This window comes from Microtus oregoni, unplaced genomic scaffold (genome assembly GCF_018167655.1).
Source record: "Microtus oregoni isolate MIOR12 unplaced genomic scaffold, Mior012 000096F_ref0000112, whole genome shotgun sequence".
Lineage (NCBI taxonomy): Eukaryota > Metazoa > Chordata > Mammalia > Rodentia > Cricetidae > Microtus > Microtus oregoni.
In genome coordinates, this window is record NW_024544709.1 from 407,611 (window position 1) to 431,164 (window position 23,554).

The 23,554-nt window shown below is 40.6% G+C and overlaps 1 protein-coding gene across 1 annotated transcript; it reads left to right on the forward strand.

The window, feature by feature from the left end:
* Nucleotides 1–3,411: 3,411 nt before the first annotated feature.
* On the forward strand, nucleotides 3,412–19,217 carry LOC121442820 (protein FRG1). The gene is made up of 9 exons (XM_041644474.1): nucleotides 3,412–3,628; nucleotides 6,394–6,464; nucleotides 8,441–8,566; nucleotides 9,239–9,296; nucleotides 11,515–11,629; nucleotides 16,345–16,449; nucleotides 17,241–17,332; nucleotides 17,760–17,870; nucleotides 19,094–19,217. Exons 1-9 carry the CDS (start codon nucleotides 3,567–3,569, stop codon nucleotides 19,128–19,130), a joined length of 777 nt encoding a protein of 258 aa, XP_041500408.1. The 5' UTR covers nucleotides 3,412–3,566; the 3' UTR covers nucleotides 19,131–19,217.
* Nucleotides 19,218–23,554: the final 4,337 nt, after the last annotated feature.

Genomic DNA, 23,554 nt, shown 5'->3' on the forward strand with positions numbered 1-23,554 from the left:
ACTCAAGTCAACTTAGATCAGGGCACAGCCTCATCTCAACAAGTGAGTCTTGAGACACTGTGCCTACTGAAAGTCAGAGAGGGGGTAGATAGTGGTATGTTATTTGTGCTTTAATAAATAAAGCTTGCCTGAAGATCAGAGCACAAAACAGCCACACTAGTCAGTCATACAGGCCAGGCAGTGGTGGCACACACCGTTAATCCCAGCAGCCACACTAGTTAGCCACAGTGCCGGCAAGTGATGGTGCACACCTTTAACCTCATTCTCAGTCTGTCTGAGAATTCGCGGAGGCAGGATTGCCTATTTCAGTTTGAGGTAGAGGTAAGCGGTAGTGGCTGGCCACTTTGAACCAGCCTTCAACTTGAACCCTGATGTCTGTCTTTGGTTTTTATTATGCGTGCTACAAGGGGTAGAGATGCTTAGAAAGCTTTGGCACCTTCCAAGTGCTCCTTGCAACCTCACTCTGTATCACTTGTCTTTTAAACCTGTAACAGAAGCATTCACACTCTGTATTCCCCCACCCCTGTCCACTCCTCCTTTCATTTAACAGATGGTTGTCCTGAGAGCACTCCGACCCTTCGTCCAAGTCTAAACATGACAGAAATATACAATGTATTACACTGCATGTATAGATGCTGTAGCTGGTCATTCAACTCTCCTTTACAAATACATTTTTATTCTAAACAAGAAAGAGGAAAGCTGTAGTTTTCAGTAATAAAAACAAAGTTCTCCGTGAGTATTTGCTTGAATGTAAGCATCTTGTGATTCTTATCAAAAACTGCACATGCTCTGGTGCCTTCAACAATGCAGATACTCTCTAGGTGAGGGGCCTGGGACTTTATCTTAAACTAGTGTCTACCATGATTTTTACGATCAACAAATGTTGGGGAAGCTACATTTAGATTCTTGTCACCAACAATCTTAGAAATATGGAACAGTAACTGGGGAAAAATATAAAGATAAAAGTGTTCTAGGCAGGGAAAAAAAGCTAAATGGGGCATTAATATTGTCCCAATAACTTAGTGTAAAGTCAAAGATTAAATATGCAGGGGGAATCACCGATCCAGGCTGGAGAAATGGATCAACAGTTGGAAACATTGGCTACTCTTCTACAAGACCACATGGCAGAAAAAGCCTTCAACTCCTAATCTAGGAGAGCCAATGGCTTCTTCTAGCTTCTCCAAGAACCAGGCACATGATGAATAGACATACATGTAGGCAAATCACATATACACATAAAAATATTTTTTTTAAAAAATAAAAGTTCACAATAGTTATTAACTAATAATAGGATTCCCTCCTTGTGTCTGTCCAAAGAAACGAGCTGCCTTGCATAATAAACAGTTAAAATAATGTCAATCTGGGGGGAAATTAAGACACTTCAAGGCATTTACAGAGCATAGTGTAGCAAAACTATGGGTGTTCTCAAGGAGGCAGAGACACGGAACCTCTCAAGGAGTTGTAATTTTTACAAACAAAAACAAAGAGGACAGCTGACAGGGAGTTAGCTCCGTGGTAGAACACTGGTGTTACCAGAAATTGGGGTGCTATGCAGTGAGTACCATAAGTTACAGGGGAAAATGATGTATCCTTTCAGGGTTCTTAGTTTTTATAAAAAAAAGAATTTAATAACAACTTAAACAAAAATAATGCATGATTAATAAAAACTCAGAGACAGAAATTGGGGTTCAACCTGAAGATCAGAAAAGCAAAACAGCCAGCCATTGACTCTTACCTCTACCTCAGTCTGATAATGGTGATCCTGCCTCCAAGAATCTCAGAATGAACTCACCAAGGCCAGCTGGCCTGGGTCTGAAAAAGCATGGGAGAAAACCAGACTCGCTGAACATAGCAGACAATGAGGACTACTGAGAACTCAAGAACAATGGCAATGTGTTTTTGATCCTACTGCACGTACTGGCTTTGTGGGAGCCTAGGCTGTTTGGATGCTCACCTTATTAGACCTGGAAGGAGGTGGGAGGTCCTTGGACTCCCCACAGGGCAGGGAACCCAGTCTGCTCTTGGGCTGATGAGAGAGGGGGTGTTGATTGGGGTAGGGAGAAAAATATGGGAGGAGGGGAAGAGACAGAAATCTTTAATAAATAAGTAAATAATAAAAAAAACTTTAAAAAAAAGAACTAAAAAAAAAGAATCTCAGAATGAGACTGTCTTCTCCCGTTTTATTATCCTCTCTAGTTCTGGGATTAAGGGTGTGCACCACTACTGCCTGGTTTTTATGGCAAACTAGTGTGGCTACTAGGATTAAAGGTGTGTGTCATTGTGGCTACTGGGACTAAAGGTGTGACATTGCTTCCTGGTCTGTAAGACTGGCCGCTGTGGCTGTTTTACTTTTCTGATCCTCAGGCAAGCTTTATTTATTAAAATACAAATGAAATGCCAATACTTTCCCCCTTTTTGCCTAAAATAAAAAGGGCTATAACTAATATAAAAATATATACAATAAGTACAATAACTATATACAATATATAGGCAATAAATACATCAACAATATCTAGTCGATATGCATTTGACAAATTCAGAGAAAATACTCCATATCTATCCTAACGTAGTGAGTCTTGTACCTAATTCCTTCCTAAATATATAGTTTTATGTTTATAAGCATTGACAAAGCCATTCCATTTTGATTATGACGACATCCATGTTTCTTTCACAGGACTAAAAGACAGCTGCTTTGTTTTGTTTAAAGCAAAAAACAAGACCATACAGAAGTTGTGTACGCGGTGGGTGGTTTGGAATGGGAGTTATGACATCATGGGAAAGATAGAAGGAGGCGAAAGAAATACGTACCCTGCTGGATCAAGAACCTACACAGAAAGGTGGACTACGTTAGTCTTCCATGCTAAGACCAAAGTCTCTTCAGCGCTTGGAGGAGGCGCCAGCATTTAACAACCATACCTTCGGTCTTTCTCTATTGTTTCCTGTGCATTCCTCAAGGCTCCCTAGTGAAACAATACAATTAACAACCAGGGAACAGATGTTATTTGACCAAGTTTCCCCAGGCCAAGGCTCTGACTCTAGCCTCCATAGCACTCAGATCTCTGTTCCTCTGCGCAGGCCCAACCCTGGCTAGCTGCCTGGAGCACTGAGCTTTATCCGCTGCCCAAAGTGTGGGCGAGCAATTTCTATAATTTCAACATTTGTCTCATCAAATCCCAGCCCGTTCTTTGCAGCCTCGGCAGCAGGAAGCTGTTAGAGATCTTCTTGTCCACCAGGGGGCGGCCTCTGTCCGCTTTGCCTGCTGGGAAAAGCCTCCAACATCCGGGATTGCGCCGCGGGAAGTGGAGCACGCCGGCGCGGTTGGACCCTCCGCGGCCGCCGTAGCGGCTCGAGCACAGTAAATAGGAAGTGGGTTTTTTTTTTTTTTTTTTTTTTTTTTTTTTTTTTTTTTTTTTTTTTTTTTTTATAGTGTTGAGTTGAAGAAGGCGGGGGATTCCTGAGGGACGCGCTCATCTCCCACCGTTTACTGCCGCTCTCCGTCCTTCTCCACTTCCTCCTCCCGGCCTTGAGGAACTCTGCCGGGAGCTGCCGGCTCTGCGCGCCGAACCATGGCCGAATACTCGTATGTGAAGTCCACCAAACTCGTGCTCAAGGGAACTAAGGCCAAGAGGTGAGGCTGAGCTCGGGCGGGAGTCTCGGCTCCCAGCGCATCCCCTCCCGGGGTGACCACTCCGGTCACGGCATCTAGAGGCAGAGCTGCGTGGGCAGCCTCCCCGACGCCCCCGAGAGGAGGGTGCGTGACAGGGGAGCCCCCCGAAACGGGGAGACCTGTGGCCCGTGAGCTCCATGCTTGGGACTCCCAAGGCTTGATTAGGACTTGCATGGGGGTGTGGGCTCAGATGTGGACCGTACCGTTAGCGAAGACTGATGGTTCATTTGCTCGTTTATTGAAAACTCAGATATTTGTATGTTTCTTGTGTCTCGAGACGATGGAAGAATTAGGAGAATTGGAAGCGACAGCCAGCGCAGATCCTAACAGCCAAGCGAGGGCGTGCTAGTGGTGTTTTATAATTCGCTCTGTAGGGAAAGACACCTGCCCATTCGTATCTCCGTCTTCTTTTGGAAGATTTGGCCAAAGTCGAGCACTTCTTTGCGGGATCCCTGATAAAGCAGTTTCGGTGGCAGCAGTTGTTATGGGAGCGTCGTGCCTTCGAGAACTGCCTGAGTGTGGCATGTGACGAATTTATCCTGGCTGAACCTGCAGCTGTTAAGTAGCTACGGGGAGAATAGAACCAGCTTCTGAAAGCTTTGTAGTTAACATGCAAAGAAGTTAAGGTAAACATTATTAAAACCAGTATAGCATTTCCATGTTCCAGAACTCGTTCTGTTTTTGAGACAGTGCTTCTCTGTGTTGCCCTGACTGTCCTGGAACTCTCTGTAAAGCAGGCTGGCCTCGAACTCAGAGCTCTGCCTGCCTCCGCCTCCAGGGTGCTGGGATTAAAGGTGTGTGCCACCACTGTCTGGCTCAGATTTTGTTCTAAGTACTTTGAATAATCTGTTTCCCTAAGATCTCCCTTTGTGTTTTTCATTTATGGAGCTGAAATTAATATACCAAAAACTTTTTAAAAAGTATTCAGCTAGTGGATTTTAGTATATTTACAAGTTCACCACTCTCTAGTTGACGAGTATTTTTACCACTCCAAAGTAAACCCCTTACCCATTAAATAATCATACCCGCTGCCCCCCCCCACACACCAGTTTCTGTCAACTGCTTTCAGTCTATAAGAATTTCCTTACTATGAATATTTATGTCAATGGAATATACAATATATAACTTTTTGTGTTTGTCTTTTTTTCACTTAGGTTGTTGAGACAGGGTCTCGCTGTATAGCCCTGACTAGCCTGAAACTCACAGTGATCCACTGCCTCAGCTTCCCACGTGCTGGGGTTGAAGGCATATGTCACTATACCTGGCTTACTTCCCTTAGTTTTGAGGAGCATCTATATTGTAGTGCAGTGTATTTCTTCTGTTTGGGGGCCGAATTGTAGTAATAGGAGCGGCGGGGCTGCGTCCCCAGCACCCCAGCCGACTGCTAGCTTATGCCCCGAAATAACAACACACAAACTGTATTCATTTAAACACTGCTTGGCCCATTATATCTAGCCTCTTCTCGGCTAACTCTCGCACCTGGACTAGCCCATTTCCAATCATGTGTGTAGCACCCCAAGGTGCGCTTACCGGGAAGATTCTAGCCTACGTCCATCCTGGGTCAGAGCTGAATTGCGTCTGCCTCAGAGAGCAGAGCTATCGCTTCTGCCCTGGAGAGGGGAACATGGCGTCTCTGCTCCAGAGAGCAAAGCTGTCGAGTCTGAGCTCACTTCCTCTTCCTCCCAGCATTCTGTTCTGTTTACTCCACCCACCTATGTTCTAACCTATGAGGGCCAAGCAGTTTCTTTATTTTTTTTAACCAATGACCTTCCTCCATCACCGAATGATTTTTTTTTTTGTATGGTGTAAGCACGTTTCATTCATTCTTAATTTGATGAACATTTTACACTAGTGATAATGCTATCAACATTCCTTTTTTTTTTTCCTAGACATAGTTCTTTTTTGTTTTTCTTGGAGATATGTGAGAGTAGCGTCACCTATGTATTATTTATGGTAACTCAGTATTTAGCTTTTTGAGAAATATTTTTCAAAGAGGTTGTCTTAGTTAGGGGTTCTACCACCACTGTGACAGAACACCCTGACCAAAGGCATGGTGGTGCAGAGGGTTCTTATCAGCATCCAGGAAAGAGAGGGCAGGAACTCAGGGCAGGAATCTGGAGGCAGGAGCCATTATAGAGGCCATGGAGAAATGCTTCTTACTGGCTCGCTCAGCCTGCCTTCTTGCACATCTCTGGACCACAATGTGTTAGGCCCACCTATGTCAATCATTAATCAAGGAAATGCCCCTGTATGTGTGCCCACAGGCCAAATCTGATGGGGGCATTTGTTCCATTGAGGGTCCCTCTGCCCAGATGACTCTAGCTTGTGGTAAGGTGACCAGCACACTAGCCAGCACAGAGGCTGCACCATCTTTTCATTCTTCAGCAATAGAAGAAGGGTAATAGTCACTCATAGTCCATCATGGTAACTCTAGGAACTGGGCTTCAGTATTATCCTCCTAAGTGGGGAAATTGATTGACAGATTAAGGGTTTTTGTTTGTTAGTCGGTTGTTTTTTTTTTTTCCTCATAGTAACAGGGGCTGTATATTATTGTTTTAAATGTAGCAACATGAACACAGGGCTAAGTCAACTTCTCAGTATTTTAAATATCATTTCTCTATAAATCAGTATATAGCTTGAACAGCTCTTCTGAGTGTTCATCTTGTAATTTTTAACACATCCATCAGTATGCCCAAACTCATGTATATATCCTTTCTTTCTCTCAGTAAAAAGAAGAAGAGCAAAGATAAGAAGAGAAAACGAGAAGAAGATGAGGAAACCCAACTTGATATTGTGGGTGAGCCACTTCAGTTACTTCCTGTGTGAAAAGTTGGTGTCTGTTGTGGTTCGTGTCCCGTTTGAAGTGTTGTCCTCATTAGCACTGATGGTGCTCGTCAGAGCCTTCACGTAGAAAGCTCACTAGATGTCACTGTTGTTGTTTTGTTAATTTATTTATTTAAAATGTTTTTTTTTTCATTTTACATACCAACCACTGTTTCCCCTCCTCACTTCCTCCCACTCCCCCAACACTTTCCCACAATGCAACCCTGAAAGGGTAAAACCTCCCTTGGGGAGTCAACAAAGTCTGGCATATCAAGTTGAGGCAGGACCAAGTCACTCCCTGCTGCAGCAAGGCTAAGCAAGGTATCCCTCCTATCCCTCCATAGAGAATGGACTCCAAAAAACCAGTTCATGCTCTAGGAATAAATCCTGGCCCCACATCCAGTGGGCCCACAGTCTGCCCAGCCACAGAACTGTCACCCACATTCAGAGTACCTACTTTGGTCCAATGCAGATTCCCCAGCTGTCAGTCCAGAGTTCATGAACTCCCACTAGCTCAGATCAGTTGTCTCTGGGTTTTCCATCATGAACCTGACCCCTTTGCTCATATGATCTCTTCTCCTCCCACTCTTCAACTGGACTCCAGGAGCTCAACTCAGTGCTTGGCTGTGGATCTCTGCATCTGCTTCCATCAGTTCCTGCATGAAGGTTCTCTGGTGACAATTAGAGTGGTCATCAATCTGATTACAAGGGAAACCAGTTCAGTCGCCCTCTCCACTGTTGCTAGGAGTCTTAGCTGGGGTCGTCCTTGTGGATTCCTAGGAATTTCCCTAGCACCGATTTCTCCCTAACTCCATAACTGCCCCCTCTATCAAGAGCCTCTCTCAGTGTCTATAGCACTAGACAACGTTAAGCTATAAGTGGTGAGTTGGGTCTCCACCACCACCAAAACAAAACTGTGATTGACTTAGTGATGGGTGGCATCAGTGAGCCATGTTTATAGCACCTGTTGCTTTTTGACAGCTTGGCTTTGGGGTGAAACATGTAAACATACCTCTGGCCTTTGAATGGAGGCAGCTTGAATTCCCAGGAAGAAAACACAAACATGCCATGGATAGCAATGTATCAGTTTCTCTACTTTGGCAGAGACTGAAAATTTTGAAGTCTGTCAAATTTATTATTTTTCTGAAATTCACTGTGTTAAAATTATTTATTTACTATTAAGTGTGGGCTTGGGTGTGGCTCAGTGGTAGGATAGTTACCTAGCATGCCTGAAGGTTTACTATAGGTGTTGGGAAGCATTCATGTGTGTAGCATTTGGTATTGGTCTCAGGCATCCTCTGAGGAAAAGGAGAGGCTATTGGCTGAAAAGCACCTCTCTCTGTGGGACTCATTTAAACATTGCCAATGGAAAGCATGTGGGATGGGTATGCAGTCAGAGAAACTATTCTCTTAGTCTTTTAGTTTGATTTGATTTGGTTTTTGGTTTTCCATGAGGGTGTTTTTTGTTTGTTTGTTTTTTTTTGTTTTTCGAGACAGAGTTTCTCTAGCTTTGGAGCCTGTTCTGGAACTAGCTCTTGTAGACCAGGCTGGCCTCGAACTCACAGACATCTGCCTGCTTCTGCCCCCCTAGTTCTGGGATTAAAGGTGTGCACGACCATCACTTGTCTTTTTGTGTCTCTGCATGTGTTAGAGACCTGGACTGTGATGTTTGTCACAGGAATCCACCCATACAAACAAACAAGTTCAGGCAGAACTGGTAAAATATGAGTAAGGTTCAGGATTATGTCACTGTAAAGTGCTAAGGATTGAACAGGAGTTATTGCACGGTGGTACAATTAGGAGAAGGTCAGTGAAGGATAAACCAGGTTTCTCTGTGATGATTCTTATGATCGTCAAATATAGGCTTTTAGAAATGTTATAGTATAAACAACAGAAAACCTTGAGCAACCCTAAAATAAAATGGTTAAACCTTGATTTTTTATTTTGTAGGAATCTGGTGGACTGTATCCAACTTTGGGGAGATTTCAGGAACCATTGCCATTGAGATGGATAAAGGAGCCTATATCCATGCCCTGGACAATGGCCTTTTTACACTGGGAGCGCCGCACAGAGAAGGTTTGTGATGGGGAGACCCTGCATGTCCCAAAGCAAGACTGCCATCACCCTGAGCTCCTCCCCTTCTCCCTTTCTCACTCCTGTTATTAAGAAGCGTCTTTTTCCAGAATAAGTGTTGGAAACTTTCTGACTACTATCAGAAACCCTGTGGAAAAAAGAATAGCATTAAAATCACACAAAACACACAATTGTAAGTGGAAAGAAAAGATTAAAAACTAATTGAATCAGAAGTGTGAAGTTTTTTTCTTCCTTCAGAACTGGTATGGTTAACAGACATTTAGATGTAATCTCCTTATCCTTAGCCTACAAGGAAGCACCACAAGGAATGCAGTAATTGGAAAATAAAAGGGCGTCTGCCTTGGCCAGAATGGATGTTCCTTGAGTAAATAAAAGCAGTTAGTAATTCACATACTGTTATTTATGTGCTGTGTTTTAAAACGTGAGATTGTAGTGGAACTGGCTAAATAAGTCATACCAAACTGTCCTTCAAAGTACATAAATTGTCCCTGTAACCATTCCTTCATAGTATAGATGGTGCATTATTACAGTATGTGCAAATATCATAATATCCTTACCTGTAATTTGGGTGGGGGGCTAGTTTTTAAAGCATAAAATCTTTATGTATGTGTTTATAGAAAAAGTTATATATTTACCATTTTTGTTTCTCTGTAGTTGATGAGGGCCCCAGTCCCCCAGAGCAGTTTACCGCTGTCAAACTGTCTGATTCCAGGTAAGCTTTAGTTGAACTGTGTTTAAAAGCCTTAAAATTATATTTTACTTAACCATGCATTGTGATGCATGCCTTTCCTACCAGCACATAGAAGACAGAGTCTGGAGGACTAGGAGTTCAAGGCTATCTTGGCTGTATAATGTACATGGAACCCTGTTTCGAATAAGAATAATTTCACTTATGTAAAAAAAAAAAAACTGCACTATTGGTGAATACAGTCAGCATAATTTTAATTGAAAGACGGTATTTTAAAAAGGAGATTATTTCCCTCTTTTTTTTTATTTTATTTTTTTTTAAAAGACAGTGTCTCTCTATAGAGTCCTGGCTGTCCTGAAACTCACTCTGTAGACCTGGCTGGCCTCGAACTCACAGAGATCCACCTGCTTCTGCCTCCCAAGTGTTGGGGTTAAAGATGTGCACCACAACTGCCTGGCTTGAAAAGGAGATTTTTTTTTAATTATTTATTTATTTATTAAAGATTTCTGCCTCCTCCCTACCACCGCCTCCCATTTCCCTCCCCCTCCCCCAATCAAGTTCCCCTCCCTCTCAGCCCAAAGAGCAATCAGGGTTTCCTGCCCTGTGGGAAGTCCAAGGACCCCCCCACCTCCATCCAGGTCTCGTAAGGTGAGCATCCAAACTGCCTAGGCTCCCACAAAGCCAGTACGTGCAGTAGGATCAGAAACCCATTGCCATTGTTCTTAAGTTCTCAGTAGTCCTCATTGTCTGCTATGTTCAGAGAGTCCGGTTTTATCCCAGGCTTTTTCAGACCCAGGCCAGCTGGCCTTGGTGAGTTCCCGATAGAACATCCCCATTGTCTCAGTGTGTGGGTGCACCCCTCGCGGTCCTGAGTTCCTTGCTCATGCTCTCTCTCTGAAAGGAGATTTTTATGGTATTCAGAAAACATTCGTAATAGAATTGTTTTAGATTTCTGGTTTGGGGAATTTGAGGAATGTCTGCATGTATAATAATGGCCTAAAAATGAAAATTAATAATGTCAAGTGACCAAATTAAATAGATCAGAGAGCATGAGAAGACAATAAGCATGAAAGAAGACCTGCCAGTGATTCCGTGTTGTATGGATTTGCAGTCAGAAGAGACATATTGGTCATGGTGGCAGACACCTGTCATCCCAACACTTGGGAGGCTCAGGAACAAGATTACAAGTTCCAGCCAGCTAGGGAGTGTACTCACACCGTTTCTCAGAAAAAAGTCAAGAGATAGGAAGGCAAAAGCAAAGAGTGTTGCTGAAACTAAACAGTTTCCATGATCACACAAAAAAATTGACCATTTTTGTTCTTACAGTAAAAAAGTGCTAAGTGATGCTTTTGAGTAGCAGATAGAGAAATTGAGTATCAGTATTGTAGTAGTAATTACAGCAACTTAATAATATTTATTTATCATCAACCGCCAACTGATTATGAAGTCAATTCAGCATCCCCGGAAATTGATTGGCAAATAAAAATCAGAAATCAAAGTTTTCTAAAATCACATTTAAATAATGACTTTTATATTTCTTTGAAAGATTTAGGAGTAAAGCAAGGAACAAAATGTCAGTAAGTTTCCTTATGATTACAAACAAAAATCTTATGAGCAGTAGAGAGTGATTATTTGCAACAATCTCCACAGGCAGTGAGTGGTTAGCTGGTGGTATGTCTGCATAGCGTTCACAGTGCTGATGGCATCAGTAAAAAGGGGACACACACCAGCTAGTTTTAAAGTGGAAGAGGAAAATACAGACATGCTGATGTCTTTCTTCCTAGTAACTATTGTGCAAATATTTTTCCATATTGTGTATTAAAGTTTTAACATCTGGTGGGAGTCAGCCTGGACTATTAAAAAAGACCCTGTTTTACAATCATAAGTTGATAACCTTCAATCCAGTGCCTTCCTCTTCTAAAGACAGATCAGCAGTTTTATATATATATATATAACAGAGAAATCAGTAAGACTGTAATAGCATAAAAAGTGACTTTTATACATCTGTATAATGCATTTGGAAAACAATTGCTGTATAATAATTATATTAGAAAACAAAATATAAGATTATAGATAGAGAATATAGTGTCCACTATAAACGTGTCTGGATTTATTAATGTATATGCATATATATATATATATATATACACACAGATACATAAGTATACATAATATACTCTTTATTTTATACTTACATTCTTACCTTCAGTTTTTAACATTTATCTTTTTTATTAAACCAAAGGATTGCACTGAAATCTGGCTATGGAAAATATCTTGGTATAAATTCAGATGGGCTTGTTGTTGGGCGGTCGGATGCAATCGGGCCAAGAGAACAATGGGAACCAGTGTTTCAAGATGTAAGTACTATTACCTAGACGGACGCTCTGCCAGTTTAAGAAAACATCATTATTAGGAAAAGCATACTCTTAAAATTAACAATAAAACAGTAAAGGGTAGATTGTAATAGTATTATACATTAAATTGAAAAAAAATTAGAATGAACTTATAACCCTATAATGATATCAAAACAGTGCAACGAAGAGTCTCTGCCCCATTCTGGTTTCCAGCCACCATTGAGACCTTGTTGTCTTATTTCAGTGGTAGGGTTTTAGAAAAGAAGCAAATCCCAGGGTGTTCCGGGGGCATCAATTCCACATAAGTTGGTTCGGAGCCTTTAGAGACTGACAAGAGGCAATAGAGGAAGCTAATGCATTGTGACTGTTTGTGTATGAAATAGTAAATCATGGTATGGTTCATTGAAATAAATGCCCTTTGTAGAGCTCTAAGTTTCAATTCATGAGAAAAAAATCAGTATAAACAAGTTTAATGAAAGATAAGTGAATTTTAGTAAATATCAGTTGTAATATATCAAAAACTGTAAAGAAACCTAGAACAGGCCAGAAGAGAAGTTCAGTTCAGCAAGAGTGGCGTGTACGTTCAGCACAGCGTGCATCAGGGCTGGAGAGGTGGTTCCTTGGCAGGAGCTCCTGTGGCATCCTGAGGACCCGAGTTGAGATTGCAGCCGCCTGGCCTATCTACTCTCCTTGGCCACCCTAACAGCATTGGGTATTGTAGGTTACATCTCATGGCGTGGCCTGAAATCAAATCCGATACTGATTGCTTACTGTTCCCACAAGCTTTGTGCCACTGTTCCTCCAGTGTATCCTGCAGGCAGATCACCATTGTAGATAAAAGGGTTTGTAGCTGGGTTGGTGTTTACCTTTCTCCTTTAATAGCTTCCAGACTACCTTCCAGTACCATGAACACTGATACACAGGAGATAAGGCTCTTAAGTGGGTACCAGCTCAACTCCCCCATGTTCAGTGAGTTATGTGGGTGTTGTCTTCAGTAATAAAGGTCTTGCTGTTGTTTTTTCAAGAGCAATCAGTAACCGTGTTGCTAGCCTGAGTTGTTTTGAAGTTCCCATAGTGACCAACAACTTGATTAGATGTATGTTGCAAGGAGGGCCCTATTGTTCATCCTGGCTACCCGGCTAGCTCAGCCCTGAAATAACCACACAAAAACTGTATTCATTAAATCACCACTTGGCCCATTAGCTCTAGCTTATTATTGGCTAACTCTTACATCTTAATTTAACTCATTTCTATTAATCTGTATATTGCCACATGGCAGTGGCATACTGGACAAAATTTAGCATGTCTTACTCTGTTGGCTGCTCCAGGGCAGCTTCCTCTGACTCTTTCTTCCTTCTCCCAGAATTCAGTTCCTTCTTCCCCACCTACCTAAGTTCTTCCCTATCAACAGGCCCAAGGCAGTTTCTTTATTCATTAACCAAGAAAAGCAACACACAGACAGAAGGACCTCTTATACCATTTCCCCTTTTTTGTTTAAACAAAAAGGAAGGCTTTAACTTCAACATAGGAAAACTACATATTACAAAACAGGTATCAAGCAAGAACTACAGTTACATTATTTATATGTATTTATCTTTTATTATAACTTAGGAAAACTATAACGATAAATTCTTTAACTCCATCAAAGACTCCAGAAGGATATAATATTACCCAACTAAACAGAAAGTGAATTGTAATCAACTTCCAAAACTCTGGAATTGACAGAGACATCTCGCTGCCTGGACAGTCACCTATAGTTTTTCTGTATCATTGGGGCATCCATTTTCAGTCTACAGGCCCATAGTATCCCACAGACTTTTCCATGAAGCAGGAATTTCAAAGACAGTTTAGTCACTTTCTTCTGTATCCTGCATAATGTCTCACAGACTCTTTCATGAAGCAGGAACCCTGAAGGATTATCTTACCTTTAGGCAAGTTCAACAGTCAATTTCTCTGTGGGTACTGCATGTCTAGTTAAGCAGTCCAGGCAAGAACAGTTTCTTGCTCAAATGGCTAACCAACTCCATAAGGAGCCTCTTCAATGCCCACCTTCCTCTTGAAGTAACTCGTGCTGCCAGGAGCAGAAGTGTCTCACTGTCATGAAAAGTCTTAAGTTCTTAAACATTTTAAATGTAAGTAGTGTTTCTTTTGTGAACTTCGGTGTCTTCATGTTTGGTGCATAGATGTTTAAATTGCATTATCTTTTTGGTGGATTTTTTTCCTCTCATGCAGTATCCTTCCCTGTCTCTTCTGTTTAGTTTTGTTTTGAAGTCTGTTTTGTCCGATATTAAAATGACTAGACCCTTCTGGCTTTTAGAGACTTCATTGAAAACATGATGTTATTCTAATATATCTGCTTATATGTTATTTGGTCTTTTCCCCTTGCAATTTTTAATAGTCTTTCTTTGTACATTTAGTGTTTTCATTATTATGTGACATGAGGAATTTATTTTCTGATCACTTTATTTGGTGTTTTGTATGCATTCTCTACCTCGATAGGCACTTGGGGAAATTTACTTGTATGATTTTATTGAAAATATTTTCTGTGCGTTTGACCTAGGTTTCTTTTCCTTCCTCTATCCCTATTAGTTGTGGATTAGTCTGTTCATAGAGTCCCAGAGTGCCTGAAGTTTTGTATGTGGATTTCTTCTTTGAGCAAGGTGTGCATTCCTTCTACCCTGTCTTCAGCGCCTGAGACTCACTTCTCCATCTCTTGTACTCTGGTGGGGAGGCTTGTCTCCAAGGTTTCTGTTGGAGTTCCAGCTCTCTCTCAGTTTGGGTTTTCTATATTCTGTTTCCACTTTCTTGTTTTTATTTCTTTAGTGGATATATCCATTTCCTCTTTTAGGACCTCTAACATATTCATAAAGACTATTTTGAAGTCGCTGTCTTCTGTCTCAGCTATATTGCATTTCTAGGGCCCTTGGTGGTAAGGTTGCTGAGCTCTGCTGCAGACATACTGTCCTGGCTGTTGGTGTGCCTTTACATTAGTGTCTAGTCATCTCCTTGGGTTTGGGATGATTGTATTTCTAGATGTTAATATCTGGTCTTGTCTTTGTTGGGTGAGTGTTCAGTTAGTCCCTTGGTTTCTGTTGCCCTCTCTGGTTCTTAGCAGAGTCTGGTGGCTGTGGGTTGCCTGGTAGGGAATGCTTCTCAGATCATGCCAAGTGTGGCCAATTGGATCTCCAGGTGGACTGTATTTCTAACTATTGGGAGCAATACTTGGAAGTGAGGATGGAAGTGAGGGGTTAAGGGCGCCCACAGGAGGAAGGAAAGCAATGTGCTGCCTGGATGTGCACCTATCCCCTGGGTATAGGACAGTGAGGAAGGAAAGGCCACAACAGTTGTTCTGCCCCAGAGCTGAGGATGAGACTGGGGGATTGGATTTGGAGGAGAAAAGAGAGAATAAAGTCTGAAGATTACCTGCTTGCTTCCTTAGTAGATGTGGGTTTCCGAGGGGATGGCTGTGGGAGTTGGAGCTGAGACAAAGAACAATAGTAATTATTTATCATGTATTTTGCACTCTGGCATTTTCTGCGCTATTCTCCCTCTGTCTAGTTTGGATGGTCTTTTTCGCTTTTTTCCAGGACTGGTTAATAACAGTTCTACCAGGGCCTGTGAGGTTGCTCAGCACTGACAGCCTGATTATCAGGTTTGCATTTGATTATCAGAACCCACATGAAGGTGGAAGGAGAGCACTGACTCAACAGAGCTGTCCTCTGACCTCTGCGCACACACTATGACACATGTCACACATGCATACATCGTACGTGCACAATAACTAACTTAAAAATACAATAAAAATTATACTAATAGGGAAGACCGATATATCATAGGTCAAGATGACAGACTACAAGACCATTTATTTCACTTTACTCTTAGGAAGACACTTTCCATTCTTATAATTCAAACAAAAGACTTAAAAGCCCTGATACAGCAGGTTAAACTGCAGAAGCAGTTACCCACAGCACAAGTGGATTCTGTAGAGTGTGTGGCTGCATACAGGGGAGTCCCGCCGCCTTGACTAAGACACCAAACAGAATCCATGGAATTCATGCTGTTTTAACTGGGTGTTTCAGGGTTATTCTGTAATTATTGTATTTGTGAATTGTTCTTCTGATATTCAAAGTTTTCTACAAGAATCATCCAAATAAAAATTCTAGTTAAAATTTACAATTATTAGGAGAACTTAACTATAATTCACATTCAGATCCACAAGAAAATTAGTTTTTAAGGTTTTATTTAATAGAAATCAGTATAATCATAAACATTTGATCCCTAAAAGTATGTCATTCTACACAGAATTCCCTCTAAGCCAAAGGCTTTTAATTATGGAGAAAAAGAAATTGCACTTAGAATACCAGTATTTCAATAAATTATTGTGTATTATTCATAAGTTTTATTTTCCTTAAAGATAAATTTTAACTTAACTATTGAGTTGTATCTTCAGAGATAGGAATTAAAAAAATTAATTTTATTAATTAATTAATGTCCTGATAGAAGAAAGTAAAGGGTAATGAAGGGTTTAGTGTGATAATATTTGAATATCAAGATTTGGGGTGATTTTGGTTTCCCTTCTGTAATGCTTTTGTATTTTGCAGGATTTCTCTAAATTCTTTTTGATTTTATAATTGGGGAGAAATTTTTAAATTAGGTAAATGACTTATGATTTCTATAAGTATTTATAGCTTGTTTTCTTATTTTTTTGTTTTATTTAGGGGAAAATGGCTTTATTGGCCTCAAATAGCTGCTTTATTAGATGTAATGAGGCAGGTGATATAGAAGCAAAGAATAAAACAGCAGGAGAAGAAGAAATGATAAAGGTAAGCACCTCGTACAGGCTGTAGTGATGAAACATGGACAGCCCCGACTGTCTCTTTCCATGTGCTTAACTATCCCATGTCCAGGGATGCCGTGTTTGTGCCATGCAGGTGAGAAACCAATGGTCAGAGCTTCTCTGCAGCTTTCCTGATACTTAATGTTTAAGATAGATAATATGTTCTCATAGCATGGAGGTTTCAAAGTGAAAGCATACAAAGCCTTGTGTCTCCCACCTACACTGCTTACCTAGTTCCCATCCTGCCCTGTCCCTACCTTTCCTCCGTCGTTTGCTTCATTTGGTTTTACTGTTGCTTGCTTGCTATATTGTCTTATATAAACACCTTCCCTGTTTTCTGTTGTATCCTAAAGATTCCTGTCCCTGTAAATCTGTATCAAATATCTTGCCCTCCTCACCTTCATAGTGTTATCTTTTAGGGCTCTTCCTTACTTTATTCAGGTAGTCTCTTATAAATTGAAATGTAGATTGTCTCCTGGTTTTTGTCCTCAAACAACATATGACTATATGTCTTCATCAATAAACTTCCAGGATCATCAGGTAGCTAAATGGAATCTGATGAAACCTTGTTTAAACTTATATGTGATTCCAGCTGATTCTGCAAGTGATACATGTGTACGAAACACATCATATATCTTGAGCTTGTCTTTTCCTAAATCTTATTGCTAAGTTCATTGTTTTCTTTGCTTGAGTAAGAAATCACTTAGAATGCTTTTGCCTAGCAAGTGAGGAGAGGAAGATAAATGTGCAACCTATTGGGTTCTCATCAATATCTAGATTAGATCCTGTGCTGAAAGGGAAACCAAAAAGAAAGACGACATCCCAGAAGAGGACAAAGGAAATGTGAAGCAGTGTGAAATCAACTATGTGTATGTATTCTCCCTTCAGACCCCACTCTGACAGTAGGGTTTCTCGGGACCCCTGATAGCAAAGTACCTGAAGGACAGAGCAAAGAGCTGAGTGCTTCAAGCTAAAGACACCTGGGTTAGTCAGCTCTCCTTTCCTCTAATAGAGTTACTATCACGCCACCCAGGGGCCATTCATGTTCCAGAAATGAGGGCTACAACCAGCCAATATCCTTAGACGGAAGCTGTGCAGGGCTAGCCAAGTGACATCCCCTTTGATAGAGCATAAGAAATCACCTTTGTAATAGAAAAACTTTTCAATTTTTAAAGAAATATAATTAGGTTTGTTAAACAAATGAGTGGGGAAAACTTTTAATAGTATTTGGAATTTGGTAAGGGAACACAATAAAAGTTTGAGGTTTGTTTTTTCAATGAGAGATCTTCTTCACAGAAAGAAATTTCAGAGCTTCCAAGACCACAAACTCAAAATAAGCAAAGAAGATAGTAAAATTCTTAAAAAGGCTCGGAAAGATGGGTTTTTGCATGAGACTCTTCTGGACAGGTAATTGCATGTTTGCATAATTTCAGCAGTTTTCAAAGGTAGTATGTTCTTACATTGCTGTCGTTTTAGGATTTCTGTCTTCTCTAAATTATATGGTACTATTACCTAAAGACATAAGACTGGGGAAAGTGTGCTAAAAACAACTTTCTAAATTATAACCAGAATGTAAATTCTTAAATTCTTTTTAGCTTTTCAGGTTCATCTCAAACTATTTCATAAAATCACTGAACCACCAGGTCATTTCCATATTGTAGTGATTACCTTGCAACCTCCAGGCTGTCTCCAGGTGTAGCAGTTACCGTGCTTGCCTCTCATAAGTTTGCTTCCCATCGTCTTCCCTTAAGATTGGGAACAAAGCTAGAAAGTTGCTTGAGTAATACCAAGATTCTGTGTTCTTTTTGTATAGTAGAGGTTCCTAAAACTGAGATTCAATGTATGAGTTTGTATCCAGAATAAAAGTTTAGTAAGGGAAATTGAACCTGTTTAAGTAAGGTTAGATTCAGCAGTGTGCAAGATATTTCTAACACATTATTGATATTTTTCCAGTTTATTTTTTTTAAATAAGTAACTGCCTACACTTACTACCTGGAAAAACAGGCAGGGAAGTTAACTGCGGGCTTAAAGCAGTCTATCAATAGAGTGCCAAACTGAAAAGGAATCTGATAATCTCCTGTCAGTCATAAAGCCTCCTGTTGTAAATCACTCTTAAGCCTTCCCACTGTCTGATAAAATAATACTTAATTGCATACTCCCGGTTAAATGGTTGGTAAAGGTGAACTCGGTTAATGGGAGAAATTTTTGTTGTTGTTGAAAAATTAATATGTGTGTGGTTTTGAGAAGTCAAAAGGACATAAAATATAGTCAGACTGTGAACTCTAAAATAGAGTAAGCTGTTTGTTTAGCAACTTCAAAACCAGTCTTTTAAAAAAAAAAATGCACCATCGTTGCCCAATAGAAGCTTAGGGCAGGCTTAAGCTCATGAATGACTACTGTGTCCCTTGTGACCTGAAAAAGCCCTTAAGCCACCTCTGTTGACTATTACAAAATAAGTTTCATAAGACTAAAGAAAGTTCAAAGGTAAAGCTTTAATGAAATCTTTTAATATGACTGTGTAATAATACAGTGATGAAAATAGGACAGTTTCCAGGCTTGAGTTTTCTAGTTGGTAGCAATTGACTCTATATGGTGTGTTTTACATTCATTGTTCTTTGTGTCTTAAACAGGAGAGCCAAATTGAAAGCTGACCGATACTGCAAGTGACAGAGACGTTTTTGTGTTGCTTTGATTTTTTGTTTTTTTTGGGGGGGGGTATTTGTTTTTATCCTGAATAAAAATATTCATTGTAACTCTGCTTTTACAGATTTCTTGAGTACTTTCAAAATTACAGCTTAATTTATTATCTTGTTTGACCAAGATTGATCAAACTTAATCTACATCCTTCATGGAATTTACTTTTCAGGTAAGAGTAACCAAAGGACTGCAGAACTTCTTCACTGAATTCTCTGGCGTGTTACTTCAGAAAACACATTCCCCCCGCTGCGCTGGGCTCTTGCTGTTTGTTGCTCTGCTGCTTCTCTTTATCTCGGTCCAAGCTTGATCTGTACATTTAGAGGATTAGAGTGTAAGTAAAGCCTTGGTACTCTTCTCTGTCTTTCTTTCTTCCTTTTTTGTTTGTTTGTTTGTTTGGGGTTTTTTCTTCTATCTTTCTTGTTCGTTTGATTGATGGATTGCTTGCTTTGTAGTCTAGTAACATAATAGTCCTGTCGTGCAGGACATTTCAGGGCCAGCCTGGGTTGCGTGAGACCCTGTCTCAAAAAAGGGGCAAAAAAAAGTGTTTTAGGCAGGCCCTCTAGAGGACTAGAATGCGGTTGGAGTTGGGGGGAGGAGGGGCTTTAAAATACTGATAGCCATATCACACCTGAGACACTAAGAACCCAGTACTCAGTTCTTGAGACTAGGTATGTCAGTAGTTCCAGCTGTCCTAGAATGGTTGAGAATAGCTCTCTCACTGTGGGGGTGATGACACACACTTACTAATTTCATGAGTTGGGATCTGGCACCAGAAGCGCAGGAACTTCCCATAGTGCTTGTGGTCCTGCTCCACAATGAAGGCTTGGAAATGCTGGTAGTGAAGGAACCAGCAGTGTGAGACAACTCAGCACAAGAGGGAAAGACGGACAAGAGGAGACCGACCGCGACAGTCAGAGTGGGCCTTCCCATGTCTGGGATATCAGGGCAAGTCTTTGGGTGAGGCTCTCCACTCAGCTGATTATAATTTGTGGCAAGTTGACATTAAAATCAACCATAATTGAAAAGAAAACTTTGCTAACCTGCCAAACTCTGCCTACTTTGGGGTTTTATGTTTCATGCCTCTCCAAATCTAGTCTTAGTGTTCACTACCTAGTGTCTGCTTTACGTAGGCACTCTCGCGGTAGACTCGGCCCACCTTATTCCTGCTGCAGCAGCTGAGCATTGCCACACACGCTCTCCGGGGCTTTGTAAGGGACACACATATCTCAGTGTCTCAGCAGGACGAGGGCGCTTCCACACAGCAGCAGTCTGTCACAGCCAGAAATTGTCTAAGCTAAAATGCCAACACTCCAAGGCTGTAAAACCTGCAAATTCGCATGATCATTCCCCCTCCCAATACCACAGAGTAATAGCACAAAGTTAGTGAATAAAATGGCAGCCCATCTGTAGTCTTCAGTATAGATTCCCAGGAACCATCCTTAGATGCAAGGCTTGACAAATACAGCATTAGACCCGAAGTTTGCTTTTAAGGAAAACTCCAAGTAAATCTGAAGCAAGTGATAAAAAAACATTGGGAGATGGGGCTGAAGTCACTAAAAGATGGAGAGGTATGTTGAAGGATTGGCAGAATTAATACTATTCAAAAAAGATGGCTGTATTACCCAATGTAAGCTAGAGATTCAGTGCAATCCCCATAAAAATCCCAGTGATGTTTTTTACAAAATTAGAAAGCAACAATTACAGATTTGTATGAAAGCATAAAAGACTGAATAATGCAGCCCTTAGCAGTATCTTAAAACCCAGTCTCATGGTAACAAGAACAATATGATACAGGTGAAGTAAAAGACACCACCAACAGGAAAGGAAAGTACTCAGGGTACATTGACAACGTTGTCAAAAACACATTGGACAAAATACTGCCTCTAATAAACCATTGTGGGAAAACTGGATTTCCACATACACATCATTTGTCTTGCATTAAGGTAAAAATGAATTGAAGATCACAATGTAAGACCTGAAACCAGCCACAGGAGGAAAACAAAGGATTTTACAAAAAGGATCCCAGTACCACAGAAACAATCCCAAGAATTGATAAATGATAATTGATAATCACATGAAATGTAAATTTCTACACAGCAGAGGAGCATTCACCAGTGAAGAGAAAACCTACTGAATGAGGGGAAATAACAGAATAGCTCACTACACATCAGAGAGGATGAATACCCAGAGTGATGATCCTCAAAAATTACATAAGTCATGTATTCAGTAAATGGAATGATGATCCAAGGAGCCAGTTCTCTGAAGAAGATATAAATGGCCAATGAGTACTTGGAAAACACTCAACATCGTGAGCTAATAGGAAATACAAATTGCAGCTGCTTTGAGATTTCATCTCATCCAGTAAAACTTATCATTAAGAAAGCATGCTGCAGAAGAGGTGAGGAAAGAGGAACCCTTCTCCACTGATGACAGACTGATGCAACTACCTTAAAAAAATATATGGAGGGGCTGGAGAGGGACCAGCACTTGTTGCCCTTGCAGAGGACCTGGGTTTGGTTTCCAACAGACATGGGTTGGCTAACGACAGTCTGTAACTCCAGTTTCAGATCTGACACCTTCCCTCTGGTTATTGTACACATCTGCGTACAGATAGACATGCAGGTGAAACACCCATACACATAAAAAACCATGCTGGGTATGTGGCATACACCTTTAATGCCAGCAAGTGCAGAGGCTGGTGGATCTCTGAGTTCGATGCCAGCCTGGTTTACATAGTACACTCTAGGACAGAAGACTACAGAGAGAAACCGTGTTTCAAAAAGCAATAATAGTAATAATAAACCTTTTTAAAAAATCAGTATGGAGGTTCTTCAAAAAAAAAAAAGAAACAGAAAATAGAGCTGCTGTATGACTTAGCCACTTGAGCATATACACCAGCAACTAGGCGACATGCCACAGAGATACCTTCCCACCCATGCTCATTGCTTCACTGCTCACAATAGCCAGGAAACTGAGACAGCTTATGAACTCATCTACAGATCAGTAGATAAATGTAGTGCAAAAACACTATGGAATTTTAAACAACCATACAGGAAAGTGCAGTCACGACATTTGCAAGAAATTGGATCTTACTGGAAATCGTTAGGTTTCTAAATAAATCAGACTCGCACAAATACATGTTTTATCATTCTGAATTTCATTTAGAATGACGTGTGTGTACTTTGAGGAGGTGTGTCATGAGATGGGAGGAAGAGACCAGAAGGGAGATGGAAAAATTAATGGAACATTTGTAATAGGAAAGCAGTAAAAGACGAATGGGGTGAGGAAGAACAAAGCATGCTGCGCGTGAAAATGCCATGATGAAACTCATCCCTGTGCTAACCGAAAAACTAAAAAGCACTCCCATCAAAAGACAGACCCTTGATTTCAAACACTTGCTTTGTACCCAAGACTATGCCTGCTAACTGATTTTCCTGGGACAACATTCCATCTGTCTGCATTTCTGTACAAAGTCTAGTCCTGGATCTTTGATAGCCTCATGTTCTCCAATTTCCTTCCCTTATTACAATAAATGGACCTAATTACAGGTCCTGAGAAGATAAAAGTATATATTGTGTTATGGAGTAAATGTACCAGTCAAGGCGGACACTAAGTGTAGATAACAAATCTGCCCAGTTATCTACATCAGTGCTGCTGGAACATCAGTCTGGGTGAGTGCAGAGGTTAAATCAAGCGTCAGAGAGCACTGACTTATGAGTGCCCGAGGCCCGGATTCAGCCCGTACTTGGTGGTACGGAATAAAGGCATGTAATTGTTTCCTCTTTACATCTCTCATCTCAGGTTACTGTGAGAAATCCTGTTTAAAGCATTCATTACAGGAATCTCAGACTACAATAGTGCCCTGATGGAACAGTCTGGTAGCCTTATCAAAAATAAGATTATACAAGATAAAACTCTGACCTGAGAAAAAGCACCCACATTTTTTCAGATTAGATCTTATCTAACCGTATAGAAGTTCATTGAGGTGTATAGACTGATTTCTTAGAGGAAATATCTTCTTAATATAAAATATTTCTATTGAAAATAATACTTTATGTACTCTGAAATATTTACAACTAATAAATATCACATATTTTAAAAACTAATGACTTGCCAATTATAACTACAATTCCAAGATTTGGAATAAGAGGATCAGAAATTCATTCTGGATTACATGATGCTCTTATCTCAAAAAAAAAAAAGGATTGCTTTTATTTTTAACCTTTGAGAGTTTTTTGGACACCGTCTCAAATAGCTCAGGCTGGCCTCAAATTTGCTATGTGGCTGAAGCTGGTCTTCAACACCTGATCTTCCTGCTTCAACTTCCCAAATACTGTATTGCAGGTGTGTGTCTCCATGCCTGGCTTAAAGCATCTAAATATTAAAATCGCAGT

Bases quoted from the DNA above. Each gene is read 5' to 3' on its own strand.
- LOC121442820 (XM_041644474.1), top strand. From the start codon at position 3,567: ATGGCCGAATACTCGTATGTGAAGTCCACCAAACTCGTGCTCAAGGGA. The intron at 6,465-8,440 runs GTGAGCCACTTC...TTTATTTTGTAG, and splicing joins AACCCAACTTGATATTGTGG to GAATCTGGTGGACTGTATCC. The intron at 9,297-11,514 runs GTAAGCTTTAGT...ATTAAACCAAAG, and splicing joins GTCAAACTGTCTGATTCCAG to GATTGCACTGAAATCTGGCT.